Source organism: Stenella coeruleoalba (assembly GCF_951394435.1).
Source record: "Stenella coeruleoalba genome assembly, chromosome: 13".
Lineage (NCBI taxonomy): Eukaryota > Metazoa > Chordata > Mammalia > Artiodactyla > Delphinidae > Stenella > Stenella coeruleoalba.
The window spans coordinates 60,015,578-60,041,522 of NC_137159.1; the positions used below are offsets into that span (position 1 = coordinate 60,015,578).

Here is a 25,945-nt window from a genome sequence, read left to right on the forward strand (position 1 = left end):
ACATGAAGGACCTTGAGAACTTTAAAAACGCTGATCAAGCTTTAAAAACCCTTACCATATGACCCCACAATTCCACTCCTAGGTATTTATCCAAGAAAATTTAAAACATGTCTACACAAAAGCTTGCAAATGAATGTTCACAGAAGCTTTATTCATAACATCCCCAAGCCGGGAACAATGAAAGCATCCACCAGTAGGTAAATGCATGAGCAAATTGTGGTATATCCATATGATAGAACATTACTAGGCAAACAAAAAGAACTACAGATACCCTCAATAGAATGACTGCAGCTCAAAACATTACGCTGAGCAAAAGAAGCCAGACACACACAAAGTACAAACTCTAAGATTCCATTAATACGAAATTTTCGAATAGGCAAAACTAAGCTATAGTGACAGAAAACAGATCAGTGGTTGCCTGGGGCACGAGGCAGGGGTAACTGACAGCAAAGGGGCAAGGACAGCTCTTGAGGGCGACGGAAATGTTCTATATCTTGAAATGGAGATGGATATGCGAGTATACCAATTTGTCAAATTTCACTGAACTACACAGAAAATGGGTAAATTTGATTGTATATAAACTATACCTTAATATATTCAGAGATTCTGAAATAATTAGTCTGGGTTGTGGCCTGGGCTGGCGTTTTTTAAAGCTCTCCAGATGATTCTAAGGTATAGACAAGGTTAAAAACCACTGACCGAGGGAATCATGCCATAATTTTGGATGGGGTGGGAAGCATGCTATAGCTTGAAAAAATTCCAGCAGGGGATTCACAGATGACTCCTGGTCTAAAACCACCTCCCTAGATGCTTTGAGACTGTGGAGGACCAGATTTCACCTGTTATATGAGCAAACTAATAACAACATTTATTTTCAGTTAGTGCATTTAATGTGCTAGACCCTGGGCCAAGAAAATTACATGCATTATTTTATGTAATTTTCACAAAAACCAGATAAAGTAGGTATTATTATGCATGCCTACTTTACAGATGAAAAATTTATGACTGGGAGAAATAAACATGCCCATGTCATACATATAGGAAAAGGTTCGGGTCTCAAACTGTCTGATTCCAAAGCCAGTGCTCTTGATCTCTACAGGACTGAACTGGATGGCTCTGGGGACTCATTCCTGTGAACCCTCTTTGGAGGCATGTAGTGGGTGCAGAAGTTCTACAGTCTGGGTTCCAATGACGTGACTCCCTATTGGGACCAGGGGGTTGCAGACTCTCCTGGGGTGTGGGATCCAAGGTATGCGCTGCTTCCTTTTCCACTCCTCTCCGTCCTAGATTTCTTGGTTCCTCCACGCCTTAGTCTCCTCATACCCTCAGGTGTTGCAGTAAATAAGGGGAGAAGCATTCTTGATGCCTTCTCGCCCTCTTGACAAACACCATGGAATGCATTTCAGACAATCTAAGTCATAACTAAATGGGGAGGTCGCAAAGATGGTCTGCCAAGGTATTTACATTTTAATGAAGTTAAAACTCTGTGAGCTTTTATTGAGCACTTATGAGTTGCTGGGCATTCTCTAAGCAATTTGCTTGTATTAACTCATTTAATCTTCACAACAACACTATGAAGGGTTGTTCACAACAACTTCACAACAACTATAACCTCCATGTTATTGATTAAATTGAGAGAGAGAGAGATTAAGTACTTGCTCAGTGTTAATCAGCCAGTAAGAAGTAGAACTGGGATTTAACCAGGTGCTCTGGTTCTAGAGTTTGCAATCTTACCCTACATTATTGTGCCTCTTACTACTTTTATCTGTGTAATACTTCAGGTGCATAAGCACCTTAAGAACTTTCGTGCAGTGTCCTGAAAACCTGACCCTCCAGTTATAACTTTGATACTATGAAAAAATGGGTTTCAAATTCAAATAAATTTTTTGCTAATGAACATAGCACCTTTTATAAATCATTTATCTTAAATGCACCATGATCTCTATTCTTGTAAAATTTAACATGGGAGAACTAATTCTCAATGGTAGAAAAAAGGTGAAGTGATGATAATGCACTCCTATTTTTGACCTGCCATTGTGTGACACTGGAAGAAATTACATTCCTGAGGTCTTGTTTTGTTATAAAACAAAAAAGATCACACTAAATAAAAAATAAGAAACCTACAGCCCTTGTACTTGTATTCCCATACTTTTTTCCATTGGGCTCATGCTTGATTTTAGAATACTTATTTTTTCACTGTTCAGAGAAGTGCAATGCAACATATTTGCCATCTTAGATTATATGATCTCTAAACTCTCTCTCAGTTCTACAAAATCAATCCCTAAAATATAACAAAAAATATTAGCCTGTACAATATGTTGGACAGTTACCAAAATCAGAGCCTGGTTTTGTCTACATTGTTACAAACCTGAAGTAGGCAGGTGGTGAAAGAAAAAAAATCTTAGTATCTATAAGATTCCATAATTGGTTCCAGAGAAAGATGAAGAGATTAGCCCAACAGGAAGTTGGTTAAATGGGTGGATGTATCACACATTTTCATGTGCGCATACACACACATTACTATTTAGAGTTTTATCAGCATAGCAATTGTACATTTTAAGACAGGAATGAAAATACTGGTTTGGTCTGATGCCCCACAAATGTTCCATAGAACTGTCTGCGATTCATAGAGTGACTTTTTAAATAACTCCCCTTCTTGGAAACTCTTAGTTCTTTAAGATGAAACTGGTTCTATATTAGGATAATGAGGAGTATTTAGGACCAAGTCTAATAATCAGGGCATGAACGCTTTTGCACATATTCACACGACCTGGAAAGCTACACTGGATTTGGCAGTAAGGGCTGCCACACCCAGGACCTAGGGAATAACTATGATCTAAGAAGTAGTTTGGACATGCCAAAATGAGGACTCAATCTGGGCTTACAGTTAGAAATCAACAAATGGAGAAGAGAAAGATTTCCTTGACAGCAAGAGTAGGAGAGCCTGGTGCAGATAGGAGCCAGTTTGACACTGAAATAATGGATAGACAAAATGTACCTTAAGGAAATTTTGCAAAGCTTCTTGTACAGTTGCAGATGGTATTTTCCCAAACAGAGTAGCAGCCATTTTTTTCTCAATCCAGCTCAGTTTTGAGACCTGCAAATATAGAGCAAATCACTCTTAGAAAGTTGTTCACCTTTTGAATGAATAATCTCTCCCCAGTTAGATGAGTGTGAGATATCACCTTTATGGTATTAATATTTTGCCTTCCTTTTTTCATAATTCTAACAAATTGTGAGCTCTAAAAGCATTGGTTACCAAACCAATTTGAAATACTCATAAGGTTTGTGTCCAATGAGGGAAAAACGGGGTGGGGGTGGGGATTAACGCTGATCCTCTTTGTTCATGTGCTTCTTGATCCTGAGATGACGCATAGTATTTCTTTGCACAGGGTGTAGTAGCTACAAGACCCTACCTTTGCTCTCTTGCCACCTTTTCCATGCTGCCAACCTGACCCAGAATGCAGCATCTCAGAAATGTAAACAAAACGAGGATCCTTAACCCACGAGGAGTGTACAGTGAGGGCCCGGTATAAATATTTATAACTCAGGATAATTTTTTTTAAACCCGATGAACACCAAAATTAAACCTCATATTACCATTTGTTTTTTGCTTTCTTTTTAAATTTTTTCACTTTTCCCAAATATGAATAATAGATTTATAACATAAAAGATTAAAAGGATTCAGGGGACTTCCCTGGTGGTACAGTGGTTAAGACTCCACACTTCCAATGCAGGGGGTCCAGCTTTGATTCCTGGTCAGGGAACTAGATCCCACATGCATGCCGCAACTAAGAGTTCTCATGCCACAACTAAGGACCTGGTGAACCACAACTGAGGAGCCCACCTGCCACAACTAAGGAGTCCAGGTGCTGCACCTAAGGAGCCAGCGAGCCGCAACTAAGGAGCACACGTGCTACAACTAAGAAGCTGGTGAGCCACAACTGAGAAGCCTGAGAGTTGCAACTAAGGAGCCTGCTGGCCACAACTAAGACCCAGTGCAACCAAATTAATTAATTAATTAAATATTTTTTAAAAAGATTCAGAAATGAATTCTTAAAAGGGTACTATGCTCTCCCAATGCCATCAAGTGTCTTCCTTCCTAATCCCATCTTCTAGGGTTCTAGGTAGCCATTAACCTCTATTTAAAAAAAATTATTCCATCAATATTTTATAATAACTATACATGGAGTGTAACCTTTAAAAATTGTGAATTACTATCTTGTACACCTGAAACTGACATAATATTGTACATCAACTTTAGCTCAATAAAAAAAGAAAAGAGGTACAAACTACTATATATAACATAAATAAGCTACACGGATACACTGTACAGCACAGGGAACATAGCCAATATTTTATAACTTTCAATGGGGTATAATCTATAAAAACTATGTTCACTACGTTCTACACCTGAAACTAAGATAATATTGTAAGTCAACTATACTTCAAAGAAAATACGATCCCCCCCAAATTATTCCCTCGCTTTTCTGTATAATGTTAATTTATTTCTATGCTTATTTTTCTTTTTTTGAACTTGAAAAAAAAGATATGTTGTTTATTTCCTTCTTTGACTTATTGTTTTCATTTAGCATTATAGTTTTAAGATATCATCCAGACTGATGAGAGTAACTGAAGTTCAGTCACTTACACAACTCTGAGATATTCCAGAGTTGTCTATTTAGGTCTTCTGCCCATTTTTTGGATTGGGTTGTTTGTTTTTTTAATATTGAGCTGCATGAGCTGTTTATATATTTTGGAGATTAATCCTTTGTCTGTTGATTCGTTTGCAAATATTTTCTCCCGTTCTGAGGGTTGTATTTTCGTCTTGTTTATGGTTTCCTTTGCTGTGCAAAAGCTTTGAAGTTCCTTTAGGTCCCATTTGTTTACTTTTGTTTTTATTTCCATTACTCTAGGAGGTGGATCAAAAAAGATCTTGCTGTGATTTATGTCAAAGAGTGTTCTTCCTATGTTTTCCTCTAAGAGTTTTATAGTGTCTGGTCTTACATTTAGGTCTCTAATCTATTTTGAGTTTATTTTTGTGTATGGTGTTAGGGAGTGTTCTAATTCCATTCTTTTACATGTAGCTGTCCGGTTTTCTCAGCACCACTTATTGAAGAGACTGTATTTTCTCCATTGTATATCCTTGCCTCCTTTGTCATATATTAGTTGACTATAGGTGCGTGGGTTTATCTCTGGGCTTTCTATCTTGTTCCATTGATCTATGTTTCTGTTTTTGTGCCAGTACCATATTGTCTTGATTACTGTAGCTTTGTAGTATAGTCTGAAGTCAGGGAGTCTGATTCCTCCAGCTCTGTTTTTTTCCCTCAAGACTGCTTTGGCTCTTCAGGGTCTTTTGTGTCTCCATACAAATTTTAAGATTTTTTGTTCTAGTTCCATAAAAAATGCCATTGGTAATTTGATAGGGATTGCATTGAATCTGTAGATTGCTTTGGGTAGTACAGTCATTTTCACAATATTGATTCTTCCAATCCAAGAACATGGTATGTCTCTTCATCTGTTGGTATCATCTTTAATTTCTTTCATCAGTGTCTTAGCTTCTGCATACAGGTCTTTTGTCTCCCTAGGTAGGTTTATTCCTAGGTATTTTATTCTTTTTGTTGCAGTGGTAAATGGGATTGTTTCCTTAATTTCTCTTTCAGATTTTTCATCATTAGTGTATAGGAGCAAGAGATTTCTGTGCATTAATTTTGCATCCTGCAACTTTACCAAATTCATTGATTAACTCTAGTAGTTTTCTGGTGGCATCTTTACGATTCTCTATGTATAGTATCATGTCATCTGCAAAAGTGACAGTTTTACTTCTTTTCCAATTTGTATTCCTTTTATTTCTTTTTCTTCTCTGATTGTCGTGGCTAGGACTTCCAAAACTATGTTGAATAAGAGTGGTGAGAGTGGACATCCTTGTCTTCTTCCTGATCTTAGAGTAAATGCTTTCAGTTTTTCACCATTGAGAATGATGTTTGCTGTGGGTTTGTCGTATATGGCCTTTATTATGTTGAGGTAGGTTCCCTCTATGCCCACTTTCTGGAGAGTTTTTATCAGAAATGGGTGTTGAATTTTGTCAAAAGCTTTTTCTGCATCTATTGAGATGATCATATGTTTTTTATTCTTCAATTTGCTAATATGGTGTATCACATCGATTGATTTGCATACATTGAAGAATCCTTGCATCTCTGGGATAAATCCCACTTGATCATGGTGTATGATCCTTTTAATGTGCTGGTGGATTCTGTTTGCTAGTATTTCGTTGAGGATTTTTGCATCTATATTCATCAGTGATATTGGTCTGTAATTTTCTTTTTTTGTAGTATCTTTGTCTGGTTTTGGTATCAGGGTGATGGTGGCCTCATAGAATGAGTTTGGGAGTGTTCCTTCCTCCGCAAGTTTTTGGAAGAGTTTGAGAAGGATGGGTGTTAGCTCTTCTCTAAATGTTTGACAGAATTCACCTGTGAGGCCATCTGGTCCTGGACTTTTGTTTGTTGGAAGATTTTTAATCACAGTTTCAATTTCATTACTTGTGATTGGTCTGTTCATATTTTCTGTTTCTTCCTTGTTCAGTCTTGGAAGGTTATACCTTTCTGAGAATTTGTCCATTTCTTCCAGGTTGTCCATTTTATTGGTATAGAGTTGCTTGTAGTAGTCTCTCAGGATGCTTTGTATTTCTGCGGTGTCTGTTGTAATTTCTTTTTCATTTCTAATTTTATTGATTTGGGTCCTCTCCCTCTTTTTCTTGATGAGTCTGGCTAATGGTTTATCAATTTTGTTTATCTTCTCAAAGAACCACCTTTTAGTTTTATTGATTTTTGCTATTGTTTTCTTTGTTTCTATTTCATTTATTTCTGCTCTGATCTTTATGATTTCTTTCGTTCTGCAAACTTTGGATTTTGTTTGTTCTTCTTTCTCTAGTTCCTTTAGGTGTAAGGTTAGATTGTTTATTTGAGATTTTTCTTGTTTCTTGAGGTAGGCTTGTATAGCTCTAAACTTCCCTCTTAGAACTGCTTTTGCAGCATCCCATAGGTTTTGGATCGTCGTGTTTTCAGTCATTTGTCTGTAGGTATTTTTTGATTTCCTCTTTGATTTCTTCAGTGATCTCTTGGTTATTTAATAACGTATTGTTTAGCCTCCATGTGTTTGTGTTTTTTACGTGTTTTTCCCTGTAATTGATTTCTAATCTCATAGCATTGTGGTCAGAAAAGATGGTTGACATGATTTCAATTTTCTTAAATTTACTGAGGCTTGATTTGTGACCCAAGATGTGATCTATCCTGGAGAACGTTCCGTGTACACTTGAGAAGAGTGTAATCTGCTGTTTTTGTATGGAATGTCCTATAAATATCAATTAAACCTATCTGGTCTATTGTGTCATTTAAAGCTTCTGTTTCCTTATTTATTTTCATTTTGGATGATCTGTCCATTGGTGTAAGTGAGGTGTTAAAGTCCCCCACTATTATTGTGTTACTGTCGATTTCCTCTTTATAGCTGTTAGCAGTTGCCTTATGTATTGAGGTGCTCCTATGTTGGGTGCATATATATTTATAATTATTATATCTTCTTCTTGGATTGATCCCTTGATCATTATGTAGTGTCCTTCCTTGTCTCTTGTAACATTCTTTATTTTAAAGTCTATTTTAGACTGTGTTTCCCACTTAGAGAAGTTCCTGTAGCATTTGTTGTAGAGTTGGTTTGGTGGTGCTGAATTCTCTTAGCTTTTGCTTGTCTGTAAAGCTTTTGATTTCTCCCTTGAATCTGAATGAGATCCTTGCCAGGTAGAGTAATTTTGATTGTAGGTTCTTCCCTTTCATCACTTTAAGTATATCATGCCACTCCCTTCTGGCTTGTAGAGTTTCTGCTGAGAAATCAGCTGTTAACATTATGGGAGTTCCCTTGTATGTTATTTGTTGTTTTTCCCTTGCTGCTTTCAATAATTTTTGTCTTTAATTTTTGCCAATTTGATTACTATGTGTCTCGTCATGTTTCTCCTTGGGTTTATCCTGTATGGGACTCTGTGCTTCCTGGCCTTGGGTGGCTATTTCCTTTCCCATATTAGGGAAGTTTTCGACTATAATCTCTTCAAATATTTTCTCTGGTCCTTTCTCTCTCTCCTCTCCTTCTGGGACCCCTATAGTGCGAATGTTGTTGCATTTAATGTTGTTCCAGAGATTTCTTAGGCTGCCTTCATTTCTTTTCATTCTTTTTTCTTTATTCTGTTCCGCAGCAGTGAATTCCACCCTCCTGTCTTCCAGGTCACTTATCCGTTCTTCTGCCTCAGTTATTCTGTTATTGGTTCCTTCTAGTGTAGTTTTCATTTCAGTTATTGCACTGTTCATCTCTGTTTGTTTGTTCTTTAATTCTTCTAGGTCTGTGTTAAACATTTCTTGCATCTTCTCAACCTTTGCCTCCATTCTTTTTCCGGGGTCCTGGATCACCTTCACTATCATTATTCTGAATTATTTTTCTGGAAGGTTGCCTATCTCCACTTCATTTAGTTTGTTTTCTGGGGTTTTATCTTGTTCCTTCATCTGGTACCTAGCCCTCTGCCTTTTTATCTTGTCTATCTTTCTGTGAGTGTAGTTTTTTCTCACAGGCTGCAGGATTGTAGTTCTTCTTGCTTCTGCTGTCTGTCCTCTGGTGGATGAGGCTATCTAAGAGGCTTGTGCAAGTTTCCTGATGGGAGGGACTGCTGGTGGGTAGAGCTGACTGTTTCTCTGGTGGGCAGAGCTCAGTAAAACTTTAATAAGCTTGACTGCTGCTGGGTGGGGCTGGGTTCCCTCCCACTTGGTTGTTTGGCCTGAGGCAACCCAACATTGGAGCCTACCTGGGCTGTTTGGTGGGGCTAATGGCAGACTCTGGGAGGGCTCATGCCAAGGAGTACTTCTCAGAACTTCTGCTGCCAGTGTCCTTGTCCCCACGGTGAGCCACAGCCACCACCACGCCCCCGCCTCTGCAGGAGACCCTCCAACACTAGCAGGTAGGTCTGGTTCAGTCTCCCCTGGGGTCACTGCTCCTTCCCCTGGGTCCTGATGCGCACACTACTTTGTGTGTGTCCTTCAAGAGTGGAGTCTCTGTTTCCCCCAGTCCTGTTGAAGTCCTGCAATCAAATCCCACTAGCCTTCAAAGTCTGATTCTCTAGGAATTCCTCCTCTCATTGCTGGACCCCCAGGTTGGGAAGCCTGACGTGGGGCTCAGAACCTTAACTCCAGTGGGTGGACTTCTGTGGTATAAGTGTTCTCCAGTCTCTGAGTCACCCACCCAGCAGTTATGGGATTTGATTTTACTGTGATTGCGCCCCTCATACATTCTCATTGTGGCTTCTCCTTTGTCTTTGGATGTGGGGTATCTTTTCTGGTGAGTTCCAGTGTCTTCCTGTCGATCATTGTCCAGCAGCTAGTTGTGATTCTGGTGTTCTCACAAGAGGGAGTGAGAGCACGTCCTTCTACTCCGCCATCTTGGTTCAGCCATCCACTCTTTTTTCAGTGGATATTTGGGACTTTTCCATTTTTTGCTCTTAGAAACAAGACTGCTAAAGGCATTCTTGTACATGCCTTCTAAAGCACATTTGCAAGAGTTTCTCTAGGGTAGGCACCATTGTCATATGGTAGACAATCAAATTTCAGAGATAATACCCAATTGTTTCCGAGATGGTTGTGCTGATTTGTGTTCCCACAACAATGTAAGAATTCCTGTTGCTCCATATTTTTACATCTCATGCTGATAATTTAAAATTTTATCAAATGAGTAGGTATAAAATGGCATCTTATTTTATTGTCATGTCCTATTATTTCTAATTCAAGATTTATGGTTTTTAAGCTGTTTTGTTTCTGAATTTCTATTACAATTGCATTATGATCAGAAAACCTACAGGATATCAATTCTTTGAAATTTATTAAGACTTGCTTCATGACCTCATATATGGTCAGTTTTGTAAACATTCAACATATGCTTGAAAATGTGTATCCTCTAATGGCTAGATACATATTTTCATCTATTTTATTAGATCAAGGTTATTAAATGTAAGGCTCCAATCAATGTTTTACATATTTTTTACATGCTTTTTTTGTCTTTTGTTCTATTAATTACCAAAAGAAGGAGATAAAAATTCACCACTACGTGGTATCCTTACTTCCCTTCCATGTCTTTTTATCTCTCCTTCATATTTTCTATCTCTTTGTTCCTCTGTGCTGCTTCCAGGCAACATTTTCTGATTTGTCTTAAAGTTTGTTAATTTTCTCTTTAGTGGGGCCTATCTACTACCAAATCTTTCCATTGAGTTTTCTTTTAATGACAAATAATATACTTTTTATATCAAAAATTGTTCCATTGTTTGAAATCTACCTGGTCATTTTTGTAGTCTCATGCTCCTCACCCATTTTTCCCCTAATTCATTTTAGTTTTAAAAACACATTATGTAGGTAGCTGTTTAATATTCTGTATTCCATGTTTCCAAAATCTGAAGTCCTTTCAGATCTACTTCTGTTCTCTTTTTTTGTTTCTTTTGACTGTCATCTATGATGGCTTGTTTCTTTGTATATATTCTATTATTTTTCACTGTGAGCTCAACTCTGCAAGAATGTTCTACGGCTGGTGTGTGATAGTACAATCCTCCAGGAAACATTAGTATTACCTTCTACCATTTGTCTATGGCATGAAGATCAGGTTCCATTTGGAATTTAAATTTCCTTCTTGGGCTTTTTAAGCCTAACTGTATAGTGTACATTCAAGTTCCAGACTCATGAGGTTGGGTCAATGGTTTTTAAATCTTAGGGAAGTCCCCTACCTTCATGAAGACTCAGATTTAAAACTGGCATAATAAAAACTGCTTACAGCGTTGTTAAAAGGATGAAATGTGATAAGAAATATAAAATATAAAATGCACATCTGACATATATAGCAGGTGTTCAGTAAAAGCAAACCTCCTGCTTCATCCCTAATCCTCTACAAGCCACAATTAAAAAGCTTCCTATTTTGCCTATCCCAATTTTCTCATTCAGAAAGAGCAGTTCTCTTCAGGATAATTTTTTAATGTAGCTGTTATGATATATTTTCACATTCTGTTAACTTTCCATAAACAGGTGTCATTTAACACATTGGGTCTTAGACTCACCAGCTGCCTTTATTTATTTCTATATGTCTTATGTCCCCTTCTAAATAAAGTTTCTTGAAGAAAAGGATGGCAAGCACATAATTTATGCGTAATAAACTCTGATAAAGGAAAAAAGTTCTCCCACAAAACAGAGCAGTGCACCAATACAGGGGGCATGGATACTGGTGGCTGGTCACCATCTGAGAGAAAGCACATTTAAAGGGAGACAGTGTGACTGCCGCAAGGGGAAATGGAAAGGCAGTAAAGAAAAAAATACATGCATTTATAAAATCATATATTGTGTGTAATTCAGTATATAATTATAAAATATATAAATTTATAAACTCAAAATATGTACTGATTTCATCATTTTCTCTATAGTAGGCACTAGGTAAAACAATAAAAGAATAAGTCACTGAAAATAGATCATATAATCAGAATATATTCAAATAAGCTTTACAGATAAAAGCTTTCAACTTACAGTGTAACAGTATCTTCCCTTGAGGTAATACAAAAAGGGTTCTTCAGGTAAAAATTCGATTGCTTTATCTAGATGCTCCTGAAAGAAAATCCAAAAGAAATATCTCCCAAGTTTCAGGTGGTGTTGAGTAGAACTCTGCCTAGTAAATTCAAAGGGACTTTATAATGTTGTTTTGTCTCCCTCCTCAATCTTTATTATTAATACAATTAAGCTTCTCAATAACTCAATCATCAAAATGCTCACAACTAGAACCAGAACTGTGATTATGATTAAATAAGGCTACAGAAAATGTCACCTTAAAAATAGAAAACATCCAAGTCACATTTTTGTCTGCCCATGACTTGCCTACCTAATACTTACTGATTGAGAGGCAAACTTACAAATGTCATCTGATGTGGGTATAATGGAGAAAAGAATAGCAGAACTAGGTGATAGAAGAATCTACTCCCCTGACATTGTCAAATGGTTATAGGGAGCTGGAAAACAAAGAACTCTCTGCCCATTCCTAAAATTATTGACCCTGAGGGGTTATTTACTGAATGATTACAACTACAGGCACATGATAAATAATGAGTATGTGCATTACTTATTTTATTCCTCTATCATGGCAAATTTAAGCCCTAGATTGAATTCTACTCCTACCAGCAAATCAATATGTATTAAATGTTAACTAATTAGTGCCAGCCATGTTTATGATGTTAGTGTGCTCATGACTAAAAGGCTAAGCCTCTACCTTTAAAAAAATAATACTCATCTACTATGTGACCTCCTTCAGGATCTATAATAATAATAATAATCCTTAATCACCCAAAGAGTTTGTTTCTTTTTTGGCACAGTACTATTTAAAGACTGTCATTTTATTTAAGTAAAAAAGATAAATTCCTAGAGATAAGTCTATTGAATAATTTGATTTATACTTGTGAATGGAACATACAGCTAGAGTAAAACATTTTTAATATCAAGAAATACCTTGAAGCGATATCCATAGTTAATTTTGTTTTGTAAGCCCTCAAACTCAGATACATAGCCACACAAAACCGCATACCTGAAAAGGATAAAAACAGTGGACATTGTGTAAACTTTTAATCAAATACCACGAAATTTAACATTAAAAAAAATCTCTAAACCATTCATTAATATTTAACAAAAGTATTCATATAGATGAATAAATAACCAATGTTTGACATTAACATGAGGCCAGTTTCCTCAGCTATACCTGGGGATACTAACACCATCTATCTCATATGTGTGCTATGAGGGTAAAATATCTAAAACGTAATCGCTTACAATAGTGTCTGGCCTGGAGTGAGTTCCAAGAAAGATTAGCTGCTGCCGTCACCTTCATCAACATCAGAGTCACAAAGAGACCCTCAGAAAAGTCTATTCCATAAGTATTAAACTGAAAAATACATTGTGTCAACAGATTCCTGCTTCTCTTTCATAAAAATAAAAAGTTCAAGGCTCCCTTAATGTCATTTGAAAATTAAAATAAATATCATGACTAAAAACAAATACTAAAATCAAAGGTAATTTTAGAATATGTTTTTTCAAAAATTCCCCATGTCCTTCAATCCTTCCTTGGAGACACCGCAGTCATTACTAGAAGAGTGCATCCCATGGATTCTTTACTTTTTTTCCCTTGGGAATACAAAATTTACATAAATAAATATTTGACTATAAATCATGTATAATATTTGTTCAGCAACTTGTTTCCTCTAAAAATTGGGCACAATATTTGTTCAGCAACTTGCTTCCTCTAAAAATTGGGCACATATTACTTTTTACATTCAGACTGTTTCTGTCTGTGCAAAAGTATTCAGAGTGTTTCTGTCTGAGGTAAAATATTCATTTACCTAAATAATTCAAAAGTAGGTCTTAATTTTCACTTGCATTGTCATAACTGAAATGAAAAATGTAATTTTGGGTGTTATTTATCTTGATTGTTTCTGTGGATACACATAACTTTCAAATAAAAAACTGAAGTGAACAGTTTTCTTAATTTGGAACAGTTAGACCATTCCTGAACACAAAAGATCACATAATTCACACAACTTATGCACAACCAACAAAATGGCCACTTTTCAGTTATAAGTTTTTTTGACCTCTTAATTTTCATTAGAAAATCAATAATCTCTTAACAGTAGAAGCAAGAGTTATGACAAAAGCAACCTATTATGATCTGAGAACTTACCTAGATTAGGAGATACTACTTAAATTACTATCTTAAATTATTATAATACATTTATCACAACTGTACTAATATTAATATACAATATTGAAAATTTTCAAAATGAACCAATATTAATATATTATTGTTAACTAAACTCCATGCTTCATTCTAATTTCCATCTGTTTTTCCCTCACGTCCTCAAAATTTGACATTTTCCTCTCCATCCCTCCTTCCATATTTATCCCTCTTAATTCACCTTGTTCAGTATCTCTTTCAACATGTGAAAATCTTTTAATTACTATAGTCATCCATCATACACCCTGTTCTTCCTAATTTTGCATCACTTGCAACATTTATAATCATACCTTCCACATCTTCACCCACTGAAAAAAATCACTGAACACACTAGTGTCTAAGATCTAGACCTGGAACTCTAGAATCATGGTATTGTCAACAGTTATTCTTTTGAATGATTGAGGCTCAAACCCTTCTGCCAGCACGGGTAACAAAGAACCTTGCCCATATTTTAACATCTTGTCCCCAAGAATATTATGAGTGAACTTGCCTTAAAGCCTTCCTTAAATCCAGATATATTAGCTCAATTTCCCTACTCTATCTACTAGCAAAGAAAAAACAGATCATCTCACATTTTTAGAAAAATCTGTTGAGTCTGCTTGAACTTCATCACTCACAGAAAACCCAACTAACTATTTGTGCTGTAATCAAAGGAAAAGATTCTATGTTCACTGATCTATAGTGGTGGAATCAATCTTCTATTTTTTGAAAATCAGAACAACTTATGCACATCTCTAGCTTTTACAGAGCTCTCTCAGCATGTTCTTTCCCAGTTACTCTGAGTGAAGAAAAAGAAAAAAGAAAAAAATGTGACTTAAGAAAACCATTATATGAAATATGTACATTTTCCCTTATAAATAATCTGTCACCAGAGTCTTATGTTTTTCATAATCATTTTGAAGTCTGCTTCTTTCAAGTCTAAAGTATTATTTATCTTCCTACATGTCATAAATTCAAAGTTTACCTGAACCACTTTTCCTCAAAGGATCATCATTTCTTTTCTGGCAATCAATCCCACCTATATCTGCATGTACATGTTGTTTTTCACACTGTTTATCTTGGAAAATGTAATTTAAAATTTTATTTTGTAAACTCTCAGGTTGATGGGAACTATGAAGAAAATTAACACACAATATGGTCTATTATCTCCATCTAGAGGTTGTTCTAACTATGTGTTGACAAAAATTCTGTATTTTCTTTGCATCTATAGTGAATATTTTAATAACTGACAAACATCCCTGTCTCAACAACTAGTAAACAACTACTAAAACAACTCCATTAGTTTCCCAGTAGCATTTTTGATTTAGCACCAATGCTATTTATACTGTGAAAAAGCAGAGGAAGAGTAAATAATAGATGAAATACTGAGTACATACAAATATAAGATCTGGTTTTTGTTTTTCCACTTATTGTATGACCCTTGGTTACTAATCACAACACCACACCAGACACACATATACTGCACCACACACACAGACGGCCTTGCTTTCTATAAAATGGAAACAGGTTGTTCTGTGAATCACATGCTAGAAGGCATGGGGATATAATTTGTGAACAGTAGAGCACAACAAATATGTAAGACATTATTTATAATTAAGGTCAGGCCTATTTGGCTAACAAACTGCAAATCCATTGGTGATTCTGCTCTCTTGATTCTAGAAGTATTTTAGGCTGGTACAACGAAAACGACAGAATTATATAGAAAGCTTATGTAGCCTGAAAGTTACAGAGCAATTTCATTTTGGAAAAGATGATGATGAAAAACAAGTCTTTAAAATAATATTTGTTTTTCAATTATTCCCTCCATATCAACGCTTTATGATAATTATTTCTAATGATTGCATCTTTTATTTCAAACTGAAGGCTTATAAACCATCACAGAACCCTGTAAACTATGGGTCAGCAAACTTTCGCTGCAGGGCCAGGTAGGAAACATTTAAGGTTGTGGGATCAGAGAGTCTCTGTTACAACAGCTCAACTTCATTGCTATGTACAAATGCACAGGTGTGGCTGTGCTCCAATAAAACTTTACAAAAGCAGGCAGCTGCATTTGGCCTAGAGGCCATGTCTTGTCATTTATGCTGAATGAATGAGAAAAAGTCGTAACATACTGAAAAAAATTCCAGCAGGATAAGACATTTTCATGACATTTTATTACAATTAATTATAGAATCAGTTAACCTAAATTTCACACATTGCTTCTCAAGTCAAAGTCTTAATTTCTCTTTTTTCATCACCCTAAACCTCTACTACTGTATTTAATTGAATGAGAATTCTTGTATTCAGTAGGTACATCATAATATATTTTATGAATTAAGATAAAATCACATTGCTGTACAACAGAAATTAATACAACGTTGTAAATCAACTATACTTCAATGAAATAAATTTTAAAAATTGACATTTGAATTTATTAAATTTTAGCAACTGATCAGACTTTAATTGTTTTTTAATTAAAAACTGATACTGAATAAAAAATCATGTGAAACACAATTGGATCAGTACTCTGTGTGTGTCTGTGAATAAGATTCACCCTCGGGGTTAAATCCCACAGTTATAAACAAGGCAATTAGTACACAACAAAAAGTGAAAAAAGATGAACAAAAGAGAAGTGGTCAGATTAGTGGAAGACAGGCTGGGAAGCCCACTGAGTAAGAGTTAAGCATAATCTGTCCTCACAAGGTAAGTTTAAGGTGCTTATGAAGTCTTCAGAGAAGATTCAACATTGTTCCTTTATGGAAATTTGGAAGTTCACACTGATAAGTGTCCTCAAATTGAGGGTTAACATCAAGTGTACATTTTTAATGTGATTCTCCATGGATGCAGAAGTTTGTATGGGAGAAGGAAGAGGACAGCAGAGGAAGAGGAGGGTGAGGCTCAGAGTTAAGAGTAGGGCTTCGGTGTTCTTTCTGCGTCTAAATCTGGCTAACCAACACCCAAACATCTCCATTATCGAAAGAGATGAAGCAAGTGTAGCTTGATCAGTATAAATTCATTACAGTTATACTAAAAATGGAAGAACAGAAGTACTTTAACACATTAATTTATTATTATCAGTATTATGCAAATTAGGTGAGGAAGGTAAAGCTGGCTATAGAAATAATAGCCAAGACCCTTACATACTGGAGAACTGACCTTAAAGATACCTACCAGGATGTTACTTGCAAAATTAGCTTTCTCCTAGAGTTGTGGCAGAGGCACTAGGGCACAGAACAATACTTTATTAGGTATACTCCGGCTCCTAAAGCAAGACACTCTACTACCCATGCATGACACATTAGTGAAATGATTCACAGGTTCTGCTAGGCTTAGCCCTTCACCCATCTCCAGGCTATATAAGAGAAGGCAAAGAGTTCGCTGAAGCAGAGAGAGACCTGGAAGGGGGATTTCTGCAAATAGAACTACTAGGGTACTTCGGTTCCACCTCTCACCTTCTCATGTGAGACGGAAGGGGGTAGCCTTGTTTCTCATTTTAAGTGATGGCAGCTTCAAAAGACCTATTCTTATTTTGGCATGTCCTTTAGAGTTTGGGGGACATAAAAAATGTTATCTGATTCCTGCCCAGGGAAGTTTTAGGATGAGAGTGTGTGAGTGATGCTCCCCCTGCTGGTGGCAGTGTAAAGGAACAGGTCTGCTTTGGAAAAATCGTTTGCACTTTTGAGTTGGTGGGGCAAAAATGAATTTCCTGGAGGATAAATGTGTACCTGCAGAAAAGAAGTCATTTTGAGAGAGATTTGCCTAAGACTATCCCAGAAGAATAAAATAATCCCAAATAGGGGTGGATTTCTGACAACCTAGGTCTGAGAGAAGGGTCAAAAATAAATTTATGACTATGTCTTCCTAGCACCTAAAGTACCAATATTACTGGGGAGAAAAAATAACTAAGAAACTAAGAAATGCTATAGAAATACAACTATGAGTAAAATGAAGTGTTAATTAAAAACAATATTTTTCTCCTTATTTCTGTTTTATAATTGTAAATATACAAAGGATCCAAAACAAAACATACTCAAGAATAAATTTTTTTGTCCCAAGGATATCCACCTATACCCATCCAACTAATTAGATTTCCTTTGTTTGAGCTTTCTTATATTAGAAATGGCTTTCTTTTGACTTGTGGAATTTGTATACCTTTACTCATCAAGGTATAATGGCTGATGTGCTTTTATTCTTCTCTCTGCGTTTCATTTAGAAATGTGGCATCACTTTAGTATTTGTTTTCAAACAAAATGTTATATGAAATTAGATTTAATTAAATTTATCATGTGCACAGTTATTGGACTTGGTGGATTCAGTTATGAATTCTTCAATGAAAGTTTATCTTAAATATATTTAAAATATATATACTGAAAAATACATGAGAATAAACAGAACAAGAACAGTTACTGTGCTATATAGTAAATATTTTTTTTAGTGAATGTGACATGTTAAGTGGGTCAATAATATGTTAAAAATCCATTGCAATTTATAAAGAGGCATATTAGAATTTTTTAAAGGCTGCATAAATTCTATGTACTTACCATAGATGACAATGTCCATTCATGGGTGCTCTAGTAATAGCTTTTTCACCTAATGTCTTTCCTGAAAGATAAATGCACTTACACTTATTACCTTCATCTGAGTTGGTGGGAGGTAAATTATTGAATTTAAGCCAGTAGTTCTCAAAGTATGGTCCCAAGACCAGAAGCCATCACCTGGAATCTTGTTAGAAAAGCAAATTTTGGACCACATGAGGGACTTGATCATAAACTCTGAGAGTCAGCAATCTGTGTTAACTAGCCTCTAGTGATTCTGATGTATGCTCAAGTTTGAGACTCACTGGGTTAAGTGATTTAACCAAGTGCAAGAGAAGTCATTCAATCATTATTTAGAAGTGTTAATAGAAATTGTTTTGTAATTAACTCAACCAACATTTACTGAGTGCTTTCTAAGTATCATATTATGTGAGCCTCTGGGAATAAAAAGTCAAATAAGACACAGTTCTTGACTTCCAAGGATTCACATTTCAGTAGGCAGTAGGTATATAAACAAACGAATTATGTGCAAAAAATAAATACAAGGTAAAAAAGAGAGTATAACAGAGAATGGAGAGAGCAACTCCATCTAATCTATCTAAAGGGGTAAGGGAAGATGTCCCAGAGCTCTTGTCTAATCTTTCACAATAATGAGCAGGCTCAGTAAATAAATAATTCCCCTAAATAATTTTACTTAGTTTTAGAATAACTTTTAATAACCCATTAATTTTTGGATAGAGGTTTGTCTAACCCAGGGGTCCCCAACCCCCAGGCAGTGGACCGGTACTGGTCCACAGCCTGTTAGGAACCAGACCACACAGCAGGAGGTGAGCCGCGGGCGAGTGGGCAATGCTTCATCTGCTGCTCCCCGTCGCTCCCCACCACCCCCACTCCCCGGGGGAAAAATTGTCTTCCACGAAACCGGTCCCTGGTGCCAAAAAGGGTGGGGACCGCTGGTCTAAACCACATTCTGAAAATCTTTCTCAAAAAGTGGCTGTTTTATTTTATACCATCTCCTTTTCCCTGCTTTAATTTTTTTTTTTTTTTTTTTTTGCTTGAAGAGACTATCCAATACAAAATGCTCTTCTAAATAACTAGTTTAGGTAATTTTTATAAATAAAGATATTTTATTCTAAAATCATTCTCCTATTTGTTAATTTGCTAAGGTGGTACTTTATAGCTCTGTCCATTAAGAGAACTACCCTGTATAGAAATCTATATAAACTGGAAAAAACTAAAAGGAAGTATTTTAAAATAATAACTGATAGTACATTGTGGACATATATTAAAAGAGTTAGTAATTTGGTAATGAATGATCGAAAAACATAAATACTTTTAAATGTACAGACTTTAAAAACTAAATCAACATTTTCCCTACATTGCCAAATGAACAAAAATAGCTTTTAGGGCACTGCGACAAGCTTAACATAGAGGTGATTCCATCGCTCTGAGAATATAATGGAGCTGGGTACTACACAGATTGGTTTTGCAGCCTCATTTATGCAGCTTCAGCCTGAAAGGAAAGCTATCTCCCTTACAAAATTGTATTCTGTGAGCTATTTGTGGCATTTGTATCAGTCATTTAATTCTGAAAATTACAATGATGTTCTTTTAGATATAAGATTCATATTTTATTTGGAAGACAAGTATGACCAATCACAGTACGTCCACAGATGTACTGCATAATAGTATACCCCAGGTGGAGGTTTAGGAAAGAATTCTGTACTCTTCAGTGATCCAGTCTTCCCTCGGCATACGAGTTCAAATCTACTGTTACGAGAAATAACAGCACTCTTCCTCCCTTGTACTGGGTGCCGATGCCCGTCAACTCCAGTCTCCAATGTCTCAGCTCCAGTGTTCTTTGCCATCACCTTTGCCAGGCACTTACTACCTGTGCATTGAATTACAGTTGCCTGTCTCCATATTGATCTTGTCAGTAAGTTCCTTAGTGTAACACTGTCTTGATCATATTCATGTCCCTCCTTTTCTCCTTCCCTCACCCCTCATTTTAACTTTGTTCCTAGACACGGTGATTTCGAATAAATATTTTGAATAAATAAATAAAAATTTCTCATAAATATTTCTTGGATAAAAAAATAGGAATTCTGTTAAATTTATTTCTATAACTGCATGAACACATCTGAGGGGTCACTGTTTTTTCTTTGACACTATAAACTTTTCTCTTTTTTGAATATATCCTGTCTCAATCCATGCTCCTTTCTTGTACTTGGGTATGAGAATTTGGATTTCCTCCAGCCTACTTCTTTCTCCATTTTCACCATCTCATACATTAACTCAGTTAAACTCTCACTCCATTTAAAAATACAGATCCCAAGTAATTTTACTATGTGAGACTTACTTCCAGAAGAAAGAGTTCCCTGCATCAACGTTCACCCCCGCCATCATATCCTCCTTTCTGTTATACCCTCTCTTAATATGCCACATTCTTCTTTACTAACAACTTACTTCAGTGTGTTTCTTTATATGTAGGATTATTTTAGTAATACTATCTTCCCCACAAAGCCATAAGCTCCTTGCAGTCTGAGAACATGTCTATTTTGCTATCATATTTCTACCTTCTAACATAGGAGGAGCTTTAATGCCCAGGGCAGGGAGATGCTCAAGAAAAAAAATACATTTAATATATATTTTTACATTATTTAATATATATTTAATATTGACGGATGTTGGAACAATTTACATAGATATACTCTTTCTCAGTAGATATAAAAATAAGTTATTTGGTTCTCTTCGGCTAAATTTTTATTTACCTTCAAGTTAATAAATCTCTTCCCTAGAATTCCATTTTGTTTATGGTCTGCAAGAAGGATTGCTACAGAAAAACTGCCCCACAAGGCTGATGATGAATATGTAAAGAAGAAGAAGGGGAATTCCTTCCATCCTCTTCCCACTAAGAATTAAAGAATAGAGGCCACTTGGCAAAGAAACCTACAAGCGGAAGAAATGTAATTTCAAGGAACTTGGAAATATTTCCTTCTTAGAAATAAAAATGACAGGGAACTAGAGCGGAAGGAGATTGGCAATATCATTATCTTCTTGCTGTTTCTTCCTCATGCTATCTCAGAGAAGGAAAGCTTGGAAAAGAGAAGACTTTGGAATAAAAAACAAAAACAAAAAACTAAAGAAGTTTTTATGTCAAATTACTATCCTGAAACTTAGGGGGCTTTTTGCAAGAAAGAGTTTGATACTCAGTGAGAGTCAAGGTTTATATATATATAAAATTTCACATTCTAGCTGTTTTTCTTTTGTTGTTGTTACTTTGGAAAATAGAGGACAGTATAATGAACAACTATGGACTCATTCCTCAGCTTAAACAATTAGCTAAAACAAGGCTTAAACAAGATTAGCCTTAAAATAAGGCTAATCTTGTTTTATCAAGATAAATTTTGAAAAAAACATTAAAGTATGAGTAGTTATTTCTTTGTGGTACCTGGAGTTCTACGTTACAGGGAGTAAGGTGGGTTATTTTAATTGTGGTGAAAGAGTACTGCTATTATCGCTTCTCATATTATTACCACTTAATGTCTCATCTTTCTGTGATTTTATAAACTTTAAAAGCTGGAATTTGAGTTTTTCAGTTGCCTGTTCTAGTATGCTCAAATATTTTTTAAGAACATGTACTTTTATTCTAAAAAAACCTTTCTGGGGGCTTCCCTGGTGACACACTGGTTGAGAGTCCGCCTGCCTATGCAGGCGACACAGGTTCGTGCCCCGGTCCGGGAAGATCCCACATGCCGCGGAGCGGCCAGGCCCATGAGCCATGGCCGCTGAGCCTGCGCATCCGGAGCCTGTGCTCCGCAACGGGAGAGGCCACAACAGTGAGAGGCCCGTGTACCACAAAAAAAAAAACCCAAAAAACAAACCTTTCTGTTCTTAGACTATATAAGTACTAGGATATGTTGAAATAGATTAAACATACTTGTTTTAGCTAAGATAATTTAGCTTTAATTAAAATTCATTAGTGGTTTACTATAGATAATGATTACTACTTGAGGATAATTAATATTTACAAAATACTTACCAATATTAGCATAATGCTTCTTTTCTTGTGCATTTGTAGATAGCTCATACATGTCTCCATAAGCACGAGCAAACCGCCAAATAAACTCTATTTCATCCCTAAACTGAACAGACAGAACTGCACATTAGATAAACTCAGAAACGTGACCAGACTGTGTTTTCCACTGCAACTTTTAAAAAATTAGGTAAACTGGTACTTAGAAATGACTGTATCTATTCATGTGCATATCACACTTTAAGTTCAAATATTCATGGCTACAAAATGTGATGTAATGTAGTGTTACATTTGGATATTAAAACCAATGAATATTATGCAGACACCAGCTCCACACCTACAAAGATGAGAAACTTGATAGGTGTCAGAATTTATAAATTCTCTCTGGGTTGCAGTATCCTCTCCTTGTTTTCCTTTCTGAGTTATCTATTATTAATATGATGCTTCAATGGGCGTTTCAGATAATATCTGTAAGTTATCAGAGATTACATACATTCAAAAGAGGAGTCACATTTTTTACCTAAATTACCTAAATACAATCCTGGAGATTTAAAAACTTTTAGGTAATGCATTTAGAGTTGCTAAATCCTCAAAGGTTAGACTTAAATCTCTCATGGGAAAGAAAAAGATTTATTGATCTTTGTGATATTGCAAAACCCACCGTTTTTTTTTTCCTTTGGTGGTGGTGGGAAGGATGAGCTTTCCCAATTCAGCCCAGCATTAAACACTGGAAAACGATTACTGGTAGGACACAGTGAAATACTAATGGCTGTTATATTAGTAATTGTAAGATAGCGAGCTTAAAATGTAGCTTTTCCTCCCTCCAGAGAAGCAGTATGTCTTATTCTTTATCTGTTACCAAATATTTACGAAATAAATCAGATTGATAAAATCAATGTCAGTCTGTATAATCATATCTCTGGTTTTCATTTTTATGAACTTAGAGCCTAATAAACTCTTATATTTACTTTTAAAAAATTGTAGTGATATTATAAAAAATTTACATCAATCATTTAGCTTGTGTAAACTGTGACACAATTGTTATGGTCATAACATGAATGGGACAGTAGATTAAATAAAAAATTAAAACTATACAAGCATGTTATTATCACATATTTCTTACCTTTTCTTTGTGGTCACAAAGTAGTTCAAAACTCTCCATTTTCCTGGACTCATTCATACGTAAATTATCAGCCCTCTGAATGAGGGCATCTAAATTTAATTCCTCTACATGAGTGTTAAACGCCTTAGGGAGTGGAAAACTCTGTTCTTCGGTATCAGTATTAGCTGTAATATACCTAAAATTGCAGAAATAATCATCAACTCTCTGTAAAGTTATACTATAATGGACAGAGTGATCCTTTTAAAATGTAAGTCAAATCATTTCACTCTTAGGCTTGAAACCCTGTAATGGTGCCCCTTTGCACTCAGAAAAAGCTCAAGTCCTAATAACAGTCTATGAGGCTAGATGAGATTTGTCTCTCCCAGCTCAGTCACCTCTCTGACCTTGTTTCCCACCACGTTTCTCACTCAGTCAATTGTATGCTGGCTGCCCAGCTGTTCCTTAAACAAGCCAGGGACACTCTTACCTCAAGACCTTTTCTTGCTGTTCCTGCTGATGGAATGGCTCTTCCTTCAGAAGGGGACATAACTCACACCCTCACCTCCTTCAAGTCTCTGTCAATGTCATCTTCTCAATGTGACCCATCCAGACCACTCAATTTAATGCTGCGACCACCACACTCCAACCTCCCTGTATATTTCCTTCACCTCCAGTCTCCCTTATCATGCTTGATGTATTTTTCTGTAGTACATACCATCTTCTAATATACTTTACTAACCTACTACACGTGCTATTTTTGTCAGTATCTCCCCCACTAGAATGCATGCTCCCTGACAATAGGATTCTTTGTTTTATTAATTGATGTCATCAAGTGCCTAGAACAGCACCTGACACATAGTGGACACGCACTGAATATTGCTGAATGAATGATACAGAGTTGTAGGAACTCAGCAGGCACTCAGGTATATATATTAAATATATATATAATATACATCTATACACACATATGTATGTATTTTTATATATACGTATGCATACACACATATGTTAATTTGTAGTTCAAGACGATGTTCTAACTCTTAGATTAGTCTTTAAAACTTCATGCTACATCCCACATTTCCTTTTTGGTAGCATACAATGCAAACAATTTGTTTTCATTTATTTACACACTGTTCTGTTCTAAAAAGATTTTAAGGAGGTATATAAGGATATATAACATATAAGAGAACAAATCAGAAGTGGCAGGAAAAGATAAAAACAAGGCCAAATGTGAATGAGGTCAATAAAAAAGTACATATACTTTAGATATCTATACCCTTGCTACAAAGGCACAACACAAATGTGGTTCTACATCTTCCAGCAGCTAAAGCAGTCACAGTTCCCAACAGATACTAACAAAGATAGAAATGAAGCAAGTTCTTGAGAGAAATGCACTTTTTTCCAATAATAAGACTCAAATTTCCTTCAAAGTCCTTACAAAGAAGGCACTATGTGAAATGATGCTCAACTTCTTCAACAACATTATCAGTGGCAACTTCATTCTTCTAATTGCTCAAACCAAAAAACTTAGAATCATCCTTGACTTCTTTGTCTCTCCTAAGCAACCTTCAGAAATTCCTGTTAGTTCTATCTTCAAAATATATCCAGAACCCAGCCACCTCTCACCACCTTTACCCACTACTCCCCTGGTCTAGACCACCATCATGTTACCTGGATTACTGCAATGGCCTCCTATCATGTCTCCCTGCTTTAGTCCTTGACCACTGTAGTTTATTCTCAACATAGGAGCCAGAATGGTCCTTTAAAAAGCTGACTCAGATCATGTCATCCTTTGCTCAAAACCTTCCAGTGGATGACCAAATCAGAGTAAAAACCTAAGTCCTTAGAGTTGTCTACAAGACCCTACATAATCTAGTCCAATACCTCTGGCCTCATCTCCTACCACTCTCCTGTTTGCTCAGCACTCCAGGAACTCTGGCTTCCTTGACTTCCTTGAACACATCAGCCATGTTCCTGCTTTAACATCTGTATTTGCTGTCCTTCTTCCTGCTATGTTCTCCACTGGATATCCACATAATTTACTTCCTCACCTGTTTCACACCCTTGTTCAAACATAACCTTCATATTATTGCAGATGATACGATTATTTACATAGAACATATTAAAAAAACCCTACAAATTATGAGACTAATAGAGTTTAGCAGGTCGGCTGCATATAAGATTAAAATATGAAAGTGAGTTTCATTTTTAATATATTAGCAGCAAAAAGCCTAAAAAACAAAATTATATAAAATACTTTACTTACAATGATCTCAGAGAATATCAGACACCCAGGAATAAATCTAATAAAACATATGTAACAATTCTATGGAGAATATCATAAAAGATATATTAAAAGCTGTTTATAAAAGAACCTAAATTCATGGAAAAATATATCATGTTCATGGCTAGAAACAACTGATATTATAAATAAGTAAATTCTCTCCAGATTAATTCAATGTA

The 25,945-nt window shown here is 35.9% G+C and overlaps 1 protein-coding gene across 6 annotated transcripts in view; it reads right to left on the reverse strand.

Moving 5' to 3' along the window:
- The window catches only part of RMDN2 (regulator of microtubule dynamics 2), an 80,189-nt gene that overhangs the window by 25,847 nt on the left and 28,397 nt on the right, over positions 1 to 25,945 (reverse strand). For all 6 annotated transcript variants that reach the window (XM_079940664.1, XM_079940660.1, XM_079940665.1 and 3 more), the window contains exons 3-8: positions 23,504 to 23,678; positions 22,387 to 22,489; positions 18,351 to 18,411; positions 12,555 to 12,630; positions 11,586 to 11,663; positions 2,999 to 3,097 (exon numbers count right to left, since the gene is read on the reverse strand). In XM_079940664.1, the coding sequence (XP_079796790.1) occupies positions 2,999 to 3,097; positions 11,586 to 11,663; positions 12,555 to 12,630; positions 18,351 to 18,411; positions 22,387 to 22,489; positions 23,504 to 23,678 (592 nt within the window). The remainder of the gene's footprint in view (positions 1 to 2,998; positions 3,098 to 11,585; positions 11,664 to 12,554; positions 12,631 to 18,350; positions 18,412 to 22,386; positions 22,490 to 23,503; positions 23,679 to 25,945) is intronic.